The 17,969-nt window shown below is 41.8% G+C and overlaps 1 protein-coding gene, 2 long non-coding RNA genes and 1 pseudogene across 4 annotated transcripts; 2 read left to right on the top strand and 2 right to left on the bottom strand.

Annotated features, from left to right (window-relative positions):
- Positions 1-4,070: 4,070 nt before the first annotated feature.
- Positions 4,071-5,417, top strand: LOC136357386 (uncharacterized). The gene is made up of 2 exons (XR_010742725.1): positions 4,071-4,238; positions 5,087-5,417. It is a non-coding gene; the product is annotated as an uncharacterized lncRNA (long non-coding RNA).
- LOC107277701 (uncharacterized) lies at positions 5,083-9,389 on the bottom strand (annotated as a pseudogene).
- Positions 6,194-14,556, top strand: LOC9270302 (uncharacterized). The gene is made up of 7 exons (XR_003243506.2): positions 6,194-6,355; positions 6,436-6,510; positions 6,668-6,869; positions 13,091-13,184; positions 13,358-13,495; positions 13,576-13,648; positions 13,771-14,556. It is a non-coding gene; the product is annotated as an uncharacterized lncRNA (long non-coding RNA).
- LOC107275951 (uncharacterized) lies at positions 11,983-17,614 on the bottom strand. 2 transcript variants are annotated; one of them, XM_026027112.2, is made up of 4 exons: positions 17,231-17,614; positions 12,893-15,071; positions 12,257-12,683; positions 11,983-12,173 (listed from the first exon to the last, which is right to left on the bottom strand). In XM_026027112.2, exons 1-4 carry the CDS (start codon positions 17,554-17,556, stop codon positions 12,169-12,171), a joined length of 2,937 nt encoding a protein of 978 aa, XP_025882897.1. In that variant the 5' UTR covers positions 17,557-17,614; the 3' UTR covers positions 11,983-12,168. The 2 variants fall into 2 exon arrangements, with proteins under 2 accessions (XP_025882897.1, XP_015644784.1); XM_015789298.3 differs by lacking the exon at positions 11,983-12,173 and having other exon boundaries at positions 12,234-12,683.
- Between the last annotated feature and the right edge of the window lie 355 nt (positions 17,615-17,969).

The raw sequence follows: 17,969 nt of genomic DNA, 5'->3' as shown, positions 1-17,969 counted from the left end.
CCGGATAGGTTGCTAAGTGCAGGCCAATCATTGATGGTTACGAACAGCAGCGCTCGTAGGTTAAACTCCTCATGTTTGTCCTCGTCCCACACGGGGACACCTTCCTTCTTCCACAACTGTTTAAGATCTTCGACCAGTGGTCTTAGGTACACGTCGATGTCGTTACCAGGTTGCTTGGGGCCTTGAATAATAATCGGCATCATTATGTACTTCCTCTTCATGCATAGCCAGGGGGGAGGTTGTAGATACACATCGTAATGGGCCAAGTGCTATGGCCGCTGCTCATCTCTCCAAAAGGATTCATGCCATCCGTACTCAAACCAAACCGTATGTTTCGTGCATCCTTTCCAAATTCTTTAAATTTTCTGTCGATGTTTCGCCACTGCGAACCATCGGCGGGGTGTCTCAGCATCCCGTCCTGTTGACGCTCTTCAGCGTGCCATCGCAACATTCTAGCATTCCCCTTGTTCCTGAACAAACGCCTTAGCCGTGGTATTATAGGGAAATACCACATCACCTTAGCAGGAATTCTCTTCTTTGTTAGCTGCCCGTCAACTTCTCCTGGATCGTCCCGTCTAATCTTGTATCGTAGTGCTTTGCAAACAGGGCATGCTTCTAGGTTCTCATACTCCTCACCGCGATATAGGATACAATCGTTCGGACATGCGTGAATCTTATGAACTTCCAGTCCTAACGGGCAGACTATCTTCTTAGCCTCGTACGTTGTCTCGGGCAATTTGTTTCCCCCCGGAAGAATGTTCTTGACGAGTTTCAATAAATCGCCAAATGCCTTGTCACTAACCCCATTTTTTGCCTTCCATTGCAACAACTCCAGAGTGGTATCCAACTTTTTGTGCCCCTGCTCGCAACCTGGGTACAACGAAGTTCTATGGTCCTCCAACATCTTGTCCAATTTATGGGCCTCCTTTTCACTTTCGCAGTCCTCCCTGGCGTCCTGCAACATCTGACCAAGATCATCCGCAACGTCGTTACCATCAGCAGCTATTTCCTCCTCGCCCGTTTGATTTCCTTCAAATCCAACATACTGAGCAAAGTCCGGAATATTGTCGTCTTCCACTTCATCTTCTTCCATTTCAACACCTTGCTCTCCGTGGGATGTCCAACAATTATAGCTTGGCATGAACCCCGACTCAAACAAGTGGAAATGAATAGTCCTGGATGCAGAATACTCCTTCCGATTCTTACACTTATTGCATGGACAACAAATAAAACCCCTTTGCCTGTTAGCTTCGGCCACTCTCAAAAAATAGTGCACGCCGTCAATAAACTCTTTGGACCGCCGGTCAGCGTACATCCATTGCCGATCCATCTACATGAGTCAAAAAAACCGTACACAAATAATTATTCTTACAATAATGACAGTCATACAATAATTATAAGATATCTTTATTCATACAAAAATCATAAAATATTACACCAAATAATTCTTAAAAACTATTTGTAAAGTTTTAAACTAATTTTAATGTGTTTTACTTCTTTTAATTTTCATTTTAGTTTGTTTTCTATTATTTAAGATTAACTTTCACTAGAGTTTTCCTTCTCAACTATTTTATAAAACCTTGTTTAGCAAATGAACTAAATTTCTATATATTCTTTCTTCCCCACACACATTTTCTCTCTCATCAACTTACAACTAAATTTTGGAGACAAAAAAAGTGTGCAAAACATAGGTGCAAATGTAGTATGACAAAAAAAAACATTGGAGGATGAAGTTGCAAACCTCTTAGGCACCTCCGATTTGTATGTAATCACCAAAATAAATTCAATAGAAATTTTGGCATGACCTCCCCTCTTTTTTGAAGAAATTTTGAAGCTTGGTCGGGCAGCTGGAGGAGGAAGAAGACATATATATAGGGGGATCTTTAGTCCCGGTTGGTGTTACCAACCGGGACTAAAGATCCCGGGGGGGCCTGACAGGCACTGACAGCATTCGAACCGGGACTAAAGATGATCTTTAGTCCCGGTTGGTAACACAAACCGGGACTAAAGATCAAATATGCCCGTTACCCTTTTGAACCGGGACTAAAGATCATCTTTAGCCCCGGTTTTTATTGCATCCGGGACTATTGTGGAAATCGGCCGACCGACGAAAGATGGTTTCTCCACCAGTGTCCAGAGCTTGCAGCTAGGAAGGAGGCGACGCGCTGTGGTCGACTGCTCATCACCGTCGTGGCAAGGCAGGTTTTGGGCCCCGATGCTAGACGTCTGACTCTCGATTCTCGTCCCTGAACCACGTAACTGACGGTAAGGGTTTCTTTTCGTCTCCTTAGTGGTTTATAAGGCGGTTTTAACTAGCATAACTTCCACATGTCGCTTTAACACGAAAGAATATGTAGTTTAGTGGTTGCAGTAACCTAAGTAGCATCACAAGGTCCTCTTCTCTCTGTCTTGGCTCATTCCTTCACTGTCGTCACCATAGAAGAGGCAAGCATTACGAAGGCGGCACTCGTTATGATCCAAGCTTGAGACATGCAGAGGAGGCGCCGGTCGCCGACAACAGTGGAGAGCTCCTTCTCTCCACCGCCCTAAAGCTATCGCTGACCTACCCACCACGCTCTCAGCCTTTGATCTGCGCCTCCTTGCACCGTGTGCCGGTTGTCTCCACACTCCTCTGCTCTACCGGTTCCACGACTTTGATTCCTCCCTACCATTGACACTCTCTAGCTTCTCCCTGGTTAGGACGGTTACTTTGCTAGGGTGCTCGCCCAAGATCAGGTAGCTACAAGCCTAGAAGAGACTAGCGGTGGCATGAGAGGAGATTGGCAGCAATGAGCCTCCTTGTTACGCCAATGCTAGTTCGACCACTCCACCACTTCTTCTAGATCCATCTCAGCTTGAAGTGCCACTAGATATCCACCATGAAGCACTTGTCATGTCAACACTATACCATGATTACCGGAGGAAGGAGTATTTCATCCCCTTTCTCGCCACCTTCCCAAGCTGAACAAGGAGAGGCGTGATGGCGGAGGCAGGAGCTCAAGGTAGCAGTGACGTGCGAGGTTCATCGCCATGGGATCCTCCTCGGGCTCATTGACAAGCGTGAAGCTTCTTGATGGCTAGAGGCCCGCTATCACTAACCATTGCTTACGAGCACCACCACCCCCGTGCTTCTCCTGCTAGTGTTAACTATGCCAACCAAGGAAACAAGGGTTGCATTGGTAGCGGCTTTGAGCTCAAGAAGAGCATAGGACCTTTGGGCTCCGGGCTCTTCTATTCACCGTCCTTGCCCTCTCTGGTTCTCTCTACGCTACCGCTCGTTGCCATAGGTTCCACTACTTGCCGTCTTCACAAAGATCCCGCCACGTTGGGCCACATCCTCTCCCCGCCGACGAGGTCACTGCCGCCTCAACTCTTTTTTCGCGGGGGTGCCATCTTTGGGGACCACCGAGAGAGAAAGAGAAAGAAAGAAAGGTACCACAGAGAGAGAGGGGGAGGAGAGAGAGTGGATGATAAAGGAATAAGGCTGCGTTCGAATCTGATGAAGGTTCAGATTAAATGCGGGCACGCAAAACGAGATAGCTATTAGCACATAATTAGTTGAGTTTTAATTATTACAAACTTGAAAAATGGATATATTTGATAATTTAAAGCAACTTTCATATAGATTTTTTTTTTTTGCATGAAACATACCGTTAAGTAGTTTAAAAAACGTGCTAACGGAAACCGAGTTAAAATCTTAATCTTTATGAGAAAAGAGCGCTACCTAAGTGGTCATTGACTTGTGGGGTCTAACATAGGTCTCACTGTATATTTTTATCTTTTTAGCTGATTGTAATGTCACGTCAAATGAATACCAGGTAAATATATCACGTAGGATAAAGTTGCTGATCTCTAAACTGTGTTAGGGGAGGCAATATCGTAGCGATTTAGATATATGTGAAAAGCGATATATCTACATTAGTAGTTTGACTGTTTGAGGGATAATATGATTCATCCCAAATCAAATAGACTTTTTCCTCGGCAGTTTGGCGGCAAGACGAACAGCGCGAATGGGCCTGACTCGATGTGAACTGTGTAGGTAGGCTACACTGCGGCCCGCTGCCTACTTCGCTTCATACGGCCGAAAAGCCGTGTCTTCCTCGACCAGCCTACGGCGATGGCGATGAGGCGACGAGCTAGGCGTGACGGCGCCGGCTGGGCAGTGGGCGTGGCTCTCCGGCGGCCCGGAGCGGCAGACGCCGGCGAGGGAGAATCATCTCCAGGCCATTCCTCAACAGGTGCTCTCCCCTAAGTCCCCCACCCCCCCGACCCCCGCCCCCAAAAACACGCACCCACCCTGAGAATCATGGTTATACTGGAATCGACAGTTGTGCTTAGGGATGTTCTAGATTGGAAGTGTTCTCCGATTGCTAGTTTACTGGTTAATCGTGATGTTTTTAGTCGGGTTAGGTTAATCGCAATGTTTTTATCCGGGTTAGGGCTAATCGGCTAATCGCAATGTGAGTTTCAGGAAAACGCACCGCAGTTTTGAGAACCCTATGCGTAACAAAAAAAATCAGGCAACGTGCATATTGGCACGCATAATGCATTGACATGGGCGCACGATTTTAACAGATGAGCTCCCATTAAGTAGTAACTTTTTTGCTCTGTCCACATAACAAGAGAGAGGAACACTGTACTCCATAAGTTGCGCATTGTATATGATCTGAATTTCTCAGCCATAGTAGGCGAGTTCCGTGCTGCTACTGAGTACTGACTTTGTGTTGAATGGGGCTGTTTCTGGTGTCAAATAAACCACAGATTTTATGGAAATAATCGATGTCAAAACCGTAATACACTATAAATTGGCATAGGAATTACAATCACCTCAAGCATCTGTAACCAATTAGGCATTGGGCAATCCCACAAATGATAATTGGATAAATCATCAGTAGCAAATAGATTACAGACTTACAGTGCAGGACTAATAAGGTACAAATACAATAGCCTTTGTTCATCTCAATGGCAAATCTATGTTCTTTCTAGAAAGGTCATATGCACAATCACTTTTTTACCCTATACTAAAAGATATGCATGGTCGTTTGACTGTAAATACGAAATCATCTTACAGTTTTTTTTTTCTCAGTTGGCACTGTTGATGGCATGCAGCCACTGGCGACTCATCAGTTCTTTTGCCCTCTCCACTAGGGCAGAGAGAGGTGTGTTACATTCCATGAAGCCCATGTCACCCAAGAAAAACATGTACTTCTCAGCCCTTGAGGGTGTCTCTTCGACCATCGACACTGCATCCATCATTCGGAATTCATTGAAACAATTGGCATAGCAAGAATTGCACTCCATCATGTATATGCATTGCTCTAGTATCACCCTCCGGATCCCAGGGCAATGAGGATTTGGTTTCATGTTTGCATTCAGTGCGTCCACTAGCCTCTTAATGAATCTCCGCTTCATCTGCCCGTGCTCTAGCTCTTGGGAAAATTCTTCAGGAATGAGTTTGCATATCTGTGAACTAAGGCCAATTAGGATTTCTAGTTCTGCCCCCTCAGCGTCCATTGTTCTTTCCAACACCTGTAGTGGAACCAGCAATGCCATGTAGCATGATAAATATAATTGTCCAAACTAAGTTTTTTTTAGACTGGTACAAACTAAGTTATACTTATATAGTTCATTGGTAAATAAACGACCCCTTCTTTTTACCAAAAATGACAAAAATTAATAGACAGCAAATGCACAAATGATATGGCATGCTATACACCTCTATATTGCACTTGCAGTATGTATTAGCAGGGCTCACCTCTTGCAATGTGTGAGATAGTTCCTTTAGGTCTGATTCTGTGAGCTCATATTGAGCGTGCAGGCACATATTACGCAATAGACTTGCTGCCACATATATGTATTTGTCATCATGGATCAGGATCATATTTTTTAGTTTATGAATGAAATCTGGTTCCTTCAACATAACGAAGCAGTTGTGCGGATTTTCTGATGACAGCATTACCAGTGCTTGCCTGGCAATCTTTGGCAGTAAGCAATCAACATCTGAACTAAATGATCCGTTAGAATCGAGGAATGCCTTCATCAGCCCGGTAATAAGCATTTTCATTTGTCCAATCTCCTGCCTTGTGTCTCCGTCAATTGCAAGGTTTCTGAGGATTCCTGCCACGAGCCTCCTTAGTTCTTGATTACTGTTGCTGTCTCCCAAGATCTCTGCAAGGTTTCTCAATAAGAAGGGATGTTTTGATATCTTATACCGCAGTTTTATGGCGATTTCGCCGTCAATTCTTGTGAGCCTCTGCAACACCTTCAACGATGACTTTAAGAGAACCTTCTGTTGTGCTTCAGAATTTACCATTGCACTTCTGAAGCTTGTGAATCCAATGATTTTGGGGATCAGGTCAGTTACTTTGTCGATTTTCGCGCAGTTATTTTGATCACAACCAGCAAGGCTATATATGATTGACATGCCTAGTGCAGGGAGAAGATCATCGTTTGTCAATGGCTGCTCCTTGGGAATTGACCAGTACGCCAGTATCCTATGCAAAATTCTAGGTATGTATCTTTGGTCGTTAATGTGCGTTGATCGGGTTGGTGTTTCCATCAGGTTATCGGTGTCCTCAATCGGCTCTTGGTCACCAGCTATATCATGTTTTTTATCTTGTCTATCTAATATATCAACAAAATGATCTTGATCACCATCTGCATCCAGGAGTGGGTGCCCTCTTTTCGGCTTTCCATCAGCATCCAGAAGAGTAGATACAAGCTGCAATGTCCCAGGGACAGTTCCAACTCGGAGGTTCTTTGCGAGCTCGGCAGTGACCTTGGCGGCATATAACCTGATAGCTGTACAATGGTGTCTACTACTCCAGTCCAACATGCTGATTAACCTGGCCATCGTCTGTGTTGAACCGGTGAGTTTCTCTAGCAACCGTGCCCTGGTCAGATCACTTTGCAGTAATGTGTGCATCATCCGGACAGCGTATAGCTGATTCTTGGATAGGTCCGAATTCAGAGAATCCATGGCAAAGTTGCCGAGGCTGATCCTCTTTGGAGCAAACAGACCTCCTTCCATGTATTTGTCGTAGGCGTATGCGTAGTACAGATCGACAGATTCCGCTCCCCACTGACCTGTAAACCACCATGGCGGACGAGGTGTCTCCGAGGGATGAAGCAGAAGATCTCCAACACCGCGGCAATGATGTAAAGTATTCCCTGGGCAATCACCATTGCGTAGAACATTTTTAGAGATGGGACAAGATTTGCATGGCCGTCGTAGCCCTTTGGATTAAGGTGCATCCCTGCGAGCACAACACGCGCGATTGCTGCTGGAATCTGCAAGTTGCCGAATGACACAACGACCAAGGCATATATGTCGAGGACGATGATCGCAGACGAATATAATTTCTCAATCATGAACATCGGCATCACAATTGCAGCGAGCATGCACGAGTATAGGATAAATGGGCGCCAAAATACGTATTTGCGACCCAAAGCACCCTGTACTCGGTTGATTATAATTGGGAACTGCAGCCTGCTAATAGTCACTAGGAGCACAACCACAAGGAGCAAACCGTACACTATCCGCATGGCCAGTGAGCTCCTGTGCTCTCTGTAAATACAGGAAGCAAGTATTGAGAGTGCAACCACTGGGCTCCACAGCGATATCTGACGGCGTAGCCGATTGTTGATGCGTAGGCGCAGTCTTAGAACTCCAGCACATAGAAACTGGCCAGCCGCAAATAAAACTACCATAATTTCAAACCCTATACGTGCCCAGAGTACGTTGCAAACAACCGTGGACACCATAGAAACGGAGAAGCCTGCGATTACCATCAGCCCGTTCCAGCCCAGTGGTCTAAAGGCACCTCTCGTCCGGAAGAACAGTTGATAATCCAGCATATTGTTGCGGGTGAATATCCTGAAAGTAGACGTATCGTTTTAATCATTAAACAGAAGGGAATTGAAAGACGGATTTTTAACGTACCCTCAAATGATTGTGAGCCTTTAATCGCTTCGGATTCAATGGATTTGTTTTTATTGTACTACACCCGGTAGTAGTGTAGTAGAAATTATATAGGGGTAAAATTAGAAATAATATATATAGCATTGCAATAAATTCGTGTATCATATTCCATATTAAAATAGATGAATTGGTAAATATATTTTACTAAAGTTTCAAAGAAAATATTGTATATACATATGGAAATATATACAACTGCACCTAGTAGTAGAAGGTACCATAACAATACCCTTGAAAGATACATACCATACAAACAAAAAGGCCCATATGAGCCAATTATTCGATTATCAAAAGTTAGTTTTACCTTAAAATTTGAAACACTCGAAATCTTACCGAACAGCTTTGCAGTCTCATCTTTTCGTTTATACTTATACTTATCAGCCAAAATTTAAATTTTCAACCTTAGACTTAGAGTTGACTTTGGGGGTTTTTTCATCGAAGTTATTTTAATTAATTCTAAATTCATATATGGATTCTATACTCTTCTTCCAATATTCCTTATTTTAATTCCTAATTTCTATTATTTCTAAATTGTATTTCTGTATGGACTCTAAACTTATATTTCAATATTTCTTTCTTTTAATTCTAAATTTCAGTTATTTTTCAATTGTATTTCTATATGGACTCTATATTCTTCTTCCAATATTCCTTATTTTTTTAATTTCGAATTTTTGTTATTTCTAAATTGTATATTTATATATGAAATCTAACCTCTATTTTTAATTTTCTTATTTTTTTAATTCCGAATCTCCGTTAGTATTATTGTATGCCGGTATGGACTCTAGTCTTCTCTTCCTATATTCTTTATTTTTAATTCTGAATTTCAACTATTTTTAAATTGTATTCCTACATGGTCTTAGTTTTTTCTTTTTCTCCAATTAATATGAGAATTTCTAAGCCATAAGAGCGAACATGGATGCATTTTTTTTCTATTGCTTTAATAAATTAATATATAGATAGATTTTTAAAAATTGAATTTTAACTTGTATGTTTGTGGAGTAAGATATTATTACATATTGAACTATCATTTCAAAATATTTTCATAACTATTTAGATGATATGAAATAAATGGGTGGACGTCCACCTGAGCGATTAAAACAATTTCCACGAGGAGACGTTGCATATATACGTACCTCGTGGCTTCTAGGAAAAATATCGCAGTCGCAAAACCAAAATCGCCCTTGAGATTGGACGGGTAGCCACCCAGCAGGACGACGGTGGCCCAGGTGAAGGCCAGCGTGCCCAAGGCGTTGCCCACGCTTTCGATCCCCGCGAGCAAGCGAACGAAGAAGTTCAGCCACTTCTCCGGCGCCGCGGCGACCGCCTTATGATCAGCTTGTCCCGACTCCGATGCCACGGCTGGTATCTGTATCCGGTGCTCCGCGACAACGCTGCCGTCGGCCGCCATCATGCTAATTAACTAGGTAATTACCGATCCTGCAGGAACCACAAGCCTCAGCACATTTGTAGAGCAAGAGCAACCCAAACAAATTAAGCCGATACTCCTGTATAGTAGTATGTACCAAAAACATGACGCCTAGAGAAGACATTTGTAGGCCCAGTTGAGAAGAGCGCAATCAATCGGTGTATGGAAACAGAAGATCGACGCGGTAAACCACATCCACAGCTCGCAAGTGTCAAGTGTGCCGTTGTCTGCTACACTGTATCAGTGCCGCAGCAAGATCGGTCTGTCGGTTTCCACAGCTCAGCAAGCCGACGTACGAGAACTGATGCACGGTAGACTCGCTCACAGTTAAAGGAACGGTAGGGAGTTGAAAGGTTACCTGCAAAGGTTACACCTGTAAAGTTAAATCGTTAATTAACAGCTTAGCCGGCCGCGACGATCAAGTCCAAGAAAATTGACATTTTATCATTGCCAAAATAAGGCTTCGCAGGAATGTCACTCTCAAAAGTGGTTTCGTTAAAAATGTTATTTTCAACTAGGGGCAAGTTGTTACAATGCCATTTTTTCTCAATCAAAATGAATTTTATCTTGTTTTTCTTTGCGGCTGACGAAAATACCCAGGCTCGTTCTCTTTCTCCGTTTTGGTGGGTTATGCCACCGTCAGCGACGCGCCGCCACCGATCGAACCCAAGCCATGCGAAGTCAAGAAGGCCAAAGCCACGGTACACTGCCTCCTCAGGGAATCCCTTGGTTTGTAGGAAAAATATATTTAAAAAATTGAGATTATAATCCTATGAAAAAATTCCAATAAAGCCCTTTGAAACAAGGGATTGGATCCTATAATATCTTTTAAAACTCTTATGAAATGAGTAATCCTATAGAGATTTTGGATGAAAGTTAGCAAGAGGTCCAACCTCTTGAAAAAATTTCTTTGAGCTCTCTCATCCGATTCCTATGTGTTCTTCTGCTGTTCAATCAAACAATCATTCATGTGTTTTTCAATCATCAATTTTACGCTTGCATTCATATCACAATTATAGTTTTTTTTCCCTATTCATTCGTTTTTCCATTCCTGCGATTCGAATGGACCCTTGTGTTTTGCGCTATTGTTCAAGCTCGTTGTGCACATGAACATGGAGAAAATGATTATGGGCAAAATATAGATAAAGCTCACCAAGAGATGAAATATTTCAAAAATGGCATAATATCGATTATTATTTCTTGTAAAGTGATATTTTTGTCCAAGAGGTTAATTTTTTTTCTTGTAATTGGAATTATAAAATTTGAGTACACATGAAGGAAAAAGATCATCATATATCATTGTTTACCTCAAAACATCTGCTTTTTTTATGTTGGAGTTTTCATCTGTTTCTTTCCATTCCCATATTTAAACTGGCCCAAACATTCACTCTAATATTTCGTGGGAATTGCTTAGAAAATGTCATAGGTTTTTTTTGATAAAATACTTTTAGATGTAACTGCAGTATAGTGTATATATATTGTAATTACACTGTAACTAATTAATTAATTGTAACACCTATTTAACTTATGTATAAAGTACTATATATTGTTTTAATACTTATAAAAGTTATATTGTATTTATAGTATAGTTTTGGTAGAATTATATTACAAATATAGCTACATTTGGAAGGCTTTTTTTTAAAAAAAAAAAATTGTGGTGTATGGAAGTTTAGATAGTCCCTATTTCCTTTGTATGGAACCGGCCCAATTACCTGGTAGGCCCATCTACTATGTACACTAGCCATGGCCTATGGCCTGGCACCTACCTCTGTCTACTTCGTACGGTCCGGGCAAATGCCTCTGCCTGCGGGCTGCCTCCACCGACTAACAACGAGGGCGACGGGCGGCGGCGGCGTGGCGCGGCGAGGCGAGGCGAGCAGCTCGTCGCGACGGTGCCAGCTGGGCGGCGGGCCAGGGGAAGCCGATGCGGCGAGGGAGAGGGAACCATCCATGCCATTCCCCAATGGTTGCTCCCCTCCCCCACTTTTTTCCGAATCCCAAATAGGATCCTCTTCGCTTGGCAATGAAACTGATTATTTTTTTAATTTCTCGTTGCTTTGGTAATTCGGTTCAGTTATAATCATGGTTATATTTGTGTTGAAGAAAATAGAGAGAATCATGTTTATGCTGGAATCAACTGTTGTGCTTAGGCATGTGGAAACTTGGGGAGTGTTGTTCGATTACTAGTTTATTATAGTAGTTAATCGGGTTGCAGAAACTCAATGCACCGTAGTTTTGGTCTCAATATGAGAGACGTATATGTGAATCTGAGAACCCTGTGCTCCACAAAAATCAGGCACCGTGGCACATTGATATTGGCATCATACTGCATTGACATGGGCCATGACTTAAATAGAGTCGAGCTCACATTAATGAACATTGTTGCTCTCCCCACAGAACAAGAAAGTGGAACATTGTACTCCATAAGTTGGGCATTGTCATGGTCTGAATTTCTCAGCCATAGTAACTTGTGTTGAATGGGGTTAATCACTAGGTTAGAAAACCCAATTTTCTGGTGTCGAATAAACCACAGATTTTATGGAAATAAGCGGTGCCAAAACTTGAACACGCTAGAACGTGGGATAGGAGTTGCAATATGGCCACTCCAACAAATGATAATTGGATAAATCATCAATAGCACACAGATTACAGTGCAAGATTAATGAGGTACAGATACAATACCCTTAGCTCATCTTAAAGGTAAATATATTTTCTTTCTAGCAACATGGGTCGTCTTCTGACTGTAAATGCAGAATCACTTTGTCTACCCTGCAGTAACAATATGCAAGGTCTTACTGACTGTATATATGCAAAATCATTTTATATTTTTTTTCAATTGGCACTGTTGATACCTTGCAGCCACTGACGACCCATCAGTTCTTTTGCCCTGTCCGCTAGGGCAGAGAGAGGTGTGTTACATTCCATGAAACCTGTGTCACCCAAGAAAACCATGTAATTCTCAGCCCTTGAGGGCGTCAATTCTACAATTGACAGTGCGTCCATCATCTGGTATTCATTGAAACAATTGGCATAGTGAGAATTGTACTCCATCATGTATATGGATTGCTCAAGTACCACCCTCCGGATCCCAGGGCAATGAGAACTTGGGTTCATGTTTGCATTCAGTGTGTCCACTAGCCTCTTAATGAATCTCCGCTTAATCTGTCCATGCTCTAGCTGTTGGGAAAATTCTTCAGGAATGAGTTTGCATATCTGTGAACTAAGGCCAATCAGGATTTCTAGTTCCGCCCCTTCAGCGTCCATTATTCTTTCCAACACCTGTAGTGGAAGCAGCAATGTCATCTAGCATGATAAATATAGTTGTACAAACTATAGTTATACTTATATAGTTCATTGGTAAATAAATGCCCTTTTTCTAAAAAAAATGACAAAACTTGGCAAAAACTAATATACAGCAAATGCACAGATGTTATGACATACTATACACCTCTAATATTGCACTTGTGGTATGGATTAGCAGAGCTCACCTCTCGCAAGGTCTGAGATAGTTCCTTTAGGTCTAATTCTGTGAGCTCGGGTTGAGCGTGCAGGCACATATTACGCAACAGGCTTGCTGCCACATATATGTATTTATCATCATGGATTAGTATCATATTTTTTAGTTTATTAATAAACTCTGGTTCCTTCAATATAACGAAGCAGTTATGTGAATTTTCTAATGACAGCATTACCAGTGCTTGCCCAGCGACCTTTGGCAGCAAGCAATCAACATCTGAACTAGATGGTCCGTTGGAATCGAGGAATGCTTTGATCAGCCTGGTAATGAGCACTTGCATTTGTCCAATCTCCTGCCTTGTGTCTCTGTCAATGGCAAGATTTCTAAGGATTCCTGCCACGAGCCTCCTTAGTTCTTGATTGCTACTGCTGCTGTCTCTCAAGATCTCTGCAAGATTTCGCAGTAAGAAGGGATGTTTTGTTATCTTGTACCGCAGTGTCATGCCAATTTCCCCTTCAATGCTTGTGAGCCTCTGCAGCGCCTGCAGTGATAACTTTATGAGAACCTTCTGTTGTGCTTCGGAATTTAACGTTGCGCTTCTGAAGCTTGTGAATCCAATGATTTTTGGGATCAGGTCAGTTACTTTGTCGATTTCCACACAGTTATTTTGATCACAACCAGCAAGGCTATAAACAATTGACATGCCTAGTGCAGGGAGAAGATCATCGTCTGTTAATGGTCGCTCCTTGGGAATTGACTGGTACTCTGATATCCTCTCCCAGCATTTGTATGTGGATTCCCAGCATTTGTATGTGGATCTTGGGTTGTTCATGTGCGTTGATCGGGTTGGTGTTTTCAGCATGATATCAGTGTCCCCAGCTGACCCTTGTCTTTGCCCTTGATCACCAGCTGCATCCAGACTTTTCTCCTGACTTTCTACTGTATCAACAAATAAAGGATCTCGATCATCATCTTCATCCAGAAGCGGGTGTCTTCTTTTTGGTTTTCTGTCAGTATCCAGGAGTGTAGAAACAAGGTACATCGTCCCAGGGACAGTTACAACTCGGAGGCTCTTTGCAAGCTCGGCAGTTACCTTGGCGGCATATAACCTGATAGTTGTATGATCATTTCTGCTAGTCCAGCCCAGCATACTGATTAACCTAGCCATGGTCTGCGTTGAAGTGGTCAGTTTCTCCAGTAGCTGTGCCCTGGTCGGATCTCTCTGCAGAAAAATGTGCATCATCCAGATCCCATACAGCTGTTTCTTGGACAAGTCAGAATTTATAGAATCCATGGCAAAGTTGCTGAGGCTGATCCTCTTTGCAGCAAATACACCTCCTTCCATGTTTTTCTCGAAGGCGTATGTGTAGTATAGATTGACAGATTCAACTCCCCATTGGCCTGTGAATCCACCACGGCGGACGAGGGTTCTCCGAGGGATGAACGAGAAGACCTCCAGTATGCCTGCAACGATGTAAAGTATTCCTTGGCCAAGCACCATGCTATAGAATATGGTTAGAGATTCACCAAGATTTTGTCGGTCATCAACACCGAAGTAGTTATGTTTTGCAAGGCGCATCCCCGCGAGGTTGACACGCATGAGTGCTGCTGGGATATGTAAGTTGCCAAATGACAGTATGATTGCGATCGCGATCATAATTAATCGACACTCTGGATCAACCATGACAACCAGCATCACTATTGCAGCAAAGATGCATGAAATTAGAATAAACCGACTCCAAAATGCATGCTTGCTGCCCAGAGCACCGTGCACTAGGTTTGTGATAATTGGGTACTGCAGCCTGCTGATCGTTACTAGGAGCACAATCGCAGAGAGAAATATGTACGGTATCCACACGGTCAATCGGTTTATGAAATTGATTTTGTGCATTCGCGGGTCGTAATATACAAGTACTGGAAAAGCTAGCAATAGGATTGCGACCAGACAGATCGCAGGCCACAGCCAGTTAAACTTACTGGTCGGTCTTCGAGCTGCTCTTAGAAGCTGGCCAATCGCAAGTGGTACCAGTATTAACAAGATTGAAAGTAAGTTGTGTGCCCAGGCAGGCAAGTTCGAAGCAACCATGCCCAGCATTGCGTATGCATCCCAAAAGAATACGATTGCAATCAGTCCACTGCTTCCAAGGAATCTGAAAGCACCTCTTGCTCGGAAGAACAACTGATAATCGGATTTGTCGCTGCTGAACATCCTGAAAAGCACGAGTATGGTGTAATTAAAGAAAAGGGTGAAACCAAAACCATATAATACTAGCCTGCACAGCACTGCAGAGTATACAACGTAAAAAATCGAGGGGGTAATATGAACGGTAAGTTTGTAGCCAATCTCAACCAAGCAAAAAAAAATGGCGATGACAAAAATATTTGTTATTTGTTTTGCTTGTAGAAAGAAAAAAACTACCTTGCCGAATTATTTGTCTTAGTTTTAAATGTCAAGAAGCAACTTTACTAGCAAACCAATTCAAGACTAGCCAATTTGTTGTAAAAAATAATACAAAATTGGAAGGGTGTGTTCAGTTCACGTCAAAATTGGAAGTTTGGTTGAAATTGGAACGATGTGATGAAAAAGTTGGAAGTTTGTGTGTGTAGGAAAGTTTTGATGTGATGAAAAAGTTGAAAGTTTGAAGAAAAAATTTAGAACTAAACTCGGCCTAAGTACACTATTTACAGTCAAATTTATCCTTTCCATTTTAACTTGTGCATATTGTATTTGAATTTGAAAAGATGAGACGTTCTCTCAAGGGAATTTTTTTTTTACCCGTGCATGTCCTCTCGAAAAAAAAAAAGAAAAGAAAAAAAACAGTGTTCATATCCCGTACTGCTGTACTGCTAGTAGTATAACACGCATAAAGAAATATCATGTAAAAATTGAGTGTTGAAATTTCGTAAAATCATACCTAAAAGTTTTTTAAATTTATGAAAAAAATTAAGATAGGTGTAGAATCTTGCCAAATCTCATGTCCAAACTCAACTTCATTTGATAGAAACAAAAATAACAAATTTCAAATGAATAATACCCTGTCACTATTCACCCGAAATTTATCCTTTTTTTACTCCCATATAAAGTTGAGTTTTGGTAAAATGTATTTCATATACATCAATCTCAAGTAACTTTTTTATGAATATATAAAACCTTAGGTACTATTTTCACGAATTATTAACTCTTAGTTCGTTTTCACGTAATATGTCCTCACACGTATTGACGTACACTAAACAAAATCACATGTACATAGGTTGTGTTTAGTTCACGAAAAGAAATTTTTTGGGTGTCATATTAGGGGTGGCTAGCACGCGCGTGCACGGTAGGAAAGCAGCTGGCAAACAATCCCTCCTTCTCTTTAGTCTTAACTACCTATATTAGTTAATATACTTAATCCTAATGATAGTAATTAGGAAAGATTCTGGAGATTTTTTTGGGAGATTTTGTTAGGATTTTTTTGGGAGATTTTTTTACTAATAGATTAAATTTTTTTAAGTTAGATTTGAAAACTTTCGATTTAAGTTTTAAATTTTAAAAACTTTCAACTCAGATTTGAAAACTTTCAATCCAGATTTGAAACTTTCAACTTAAGATTTGAAAACTTTCAACTCAGATTTGAAAACTTTCAACTCGAGATTTAAAAACTTTCAACTCGAGAATTGAGATTCGAAAACTTTCGAGTCCAGATTTGAAAAATTTGAAAACTTTCAAATCGAGATTCGAAAACTTTCAAATCGAGATTTGAAAAAAATTGAAAATTTTCAAATCGAGATTTGAAAACTTTTAAGTCGAGATTTAAAAATTTTCAAGTTCAGATTTGAAAATTTTCAACTCAAAAATTAAAAACTTTCAAACTCAAAATATGCTAAAATATTAAAAAAATAATCAGAAAAAAGTGTGAAAGAAAAAAAACGAAAAAATTATTAAAAAAAAGAAAAAAAAGGTCAGAGGACGCGCGCACGCGCCGGCGCTGGGCCCTCTGGGCCGAAACGCGCGCCGCTAGCGCGCTCGCACGCATTAGCTTTTCTGGTGATATCAGATGTTTCAACGGATGTCGGAAGGGGTTTCAGACACGAATGAAAAAACTAATTTCATAACTCGCCTGGAAACCACGAGATGAATCTTTTGAGTCTAATTAAGCCGTCATTAGCACATGTGGGTTACTTTAGCACTTATGGCTAATCATGGGCTGATTAGGCTCAAAAGATTCATCACGCGATATCCATGCAAACTGTATAATTAGTTTTTTTTTTTATCTATATTTAATGTTGAGATCCCTTTAATGTTTTATGCGTGTGTTCAAAGATTCGATGCGACGTTTCTGGAAAAAAATAATTAGGAACTAAACCAGGCCATAATGTAGTTGCATACCTTGCGGCTTCTATGAATACGATGACTGTCGTGAACCAATAGTCGCTATTGTTCTTCGGCTTCGAGTCAAGCACGGTGGGGTAGCCGCCGAGGAGGATGACGGTAGCCCAGGTGAAGGCCAGCGTGCCGAGGGCGTTGCCCGTCCTCTCCATCAGCGCCACCACGCGGACGAAGCGATTCAGACACTTCTCCGGCGCGGCGCCGACGACCTTGCCACCTTGCCCGCCGGAGTTGGCTGCTATCTGGACTCGAAGCTCTCCACCGCCGCCGGTGATGTCTCCCATCACCGGACCACCGCTTGCCTCAACGGGAGACGGCCTTGCCATACTGCCTAGTGCCTACTCCAAGTCCAACGAAGCAGAGCAGTCCACTGGGCAGCTCAAGTGAGAGCGGGAGGGAATGAGATCCTCTCGCTTTAAATGTGTAAAGTCACATAGCTACAGTTCTCATGACTTTTGGTGTGTTTAGTTCAGGCTAAAATTAGAAGTTTGGTTGAAATTAGAACGATGTGATAGAAAAGTTGAAAGTTTATGTGTGTAAGAAAGTTTTAATGTGATGAAAAAGTTAAAAGTTTGAAGAAAAAATTTAGAACTAAACAAGGGCTTTGGAGGTATGTTTAGCCATTCACAGAACAAGATCATAGGTCCTGTTTAAATCCACCTCAGAATTTTCTACCCTGTCATATCGAACGTTTGAACACCTGTATGAAGTATAAAATATAAGCTAAAAAAATTAACTA

Source organism: Oryza sativa, chromosome 7, assembly GCF_034140825.1.
Source record: "Oryza sativa Japonica Group chromosome 7, ASM3414082v1".
In the NCBI taxonomy this organism is placed as follows: Eukaryota; Viridiplantae; Streptophyta; class Magnoliopsida; order Poales; family Poaceae; genus Oryza; species Oryza sativa.
This window is presented reverse-complemented; position numbering and strand designations above follow the sequence as displayed.

Coding starts and splice junctions, on each gene's coding strand:
- LOC107275951 (XM_015789298.3), bottom strand. CDS start 17,556: ATGGCAAGGCCGTCTCCCGTTGAGGCAAGCGGTGGTCCGGTGATGGGA. Junction 15,072..17,230: donor GTATTCATAGAAGCCGCAAG/GTATGCAACTAC, acceptor CGTGCTTTTCAG/GATGTTCAGCAGCGACAAAT. Junction 12,684..12,892: donor TATCTCAGACCTTGCGAGAG/GTGAGCTCTGCT, acceptor CTTCCACTACAG/GTGTTGGAAAGAATAATGGA.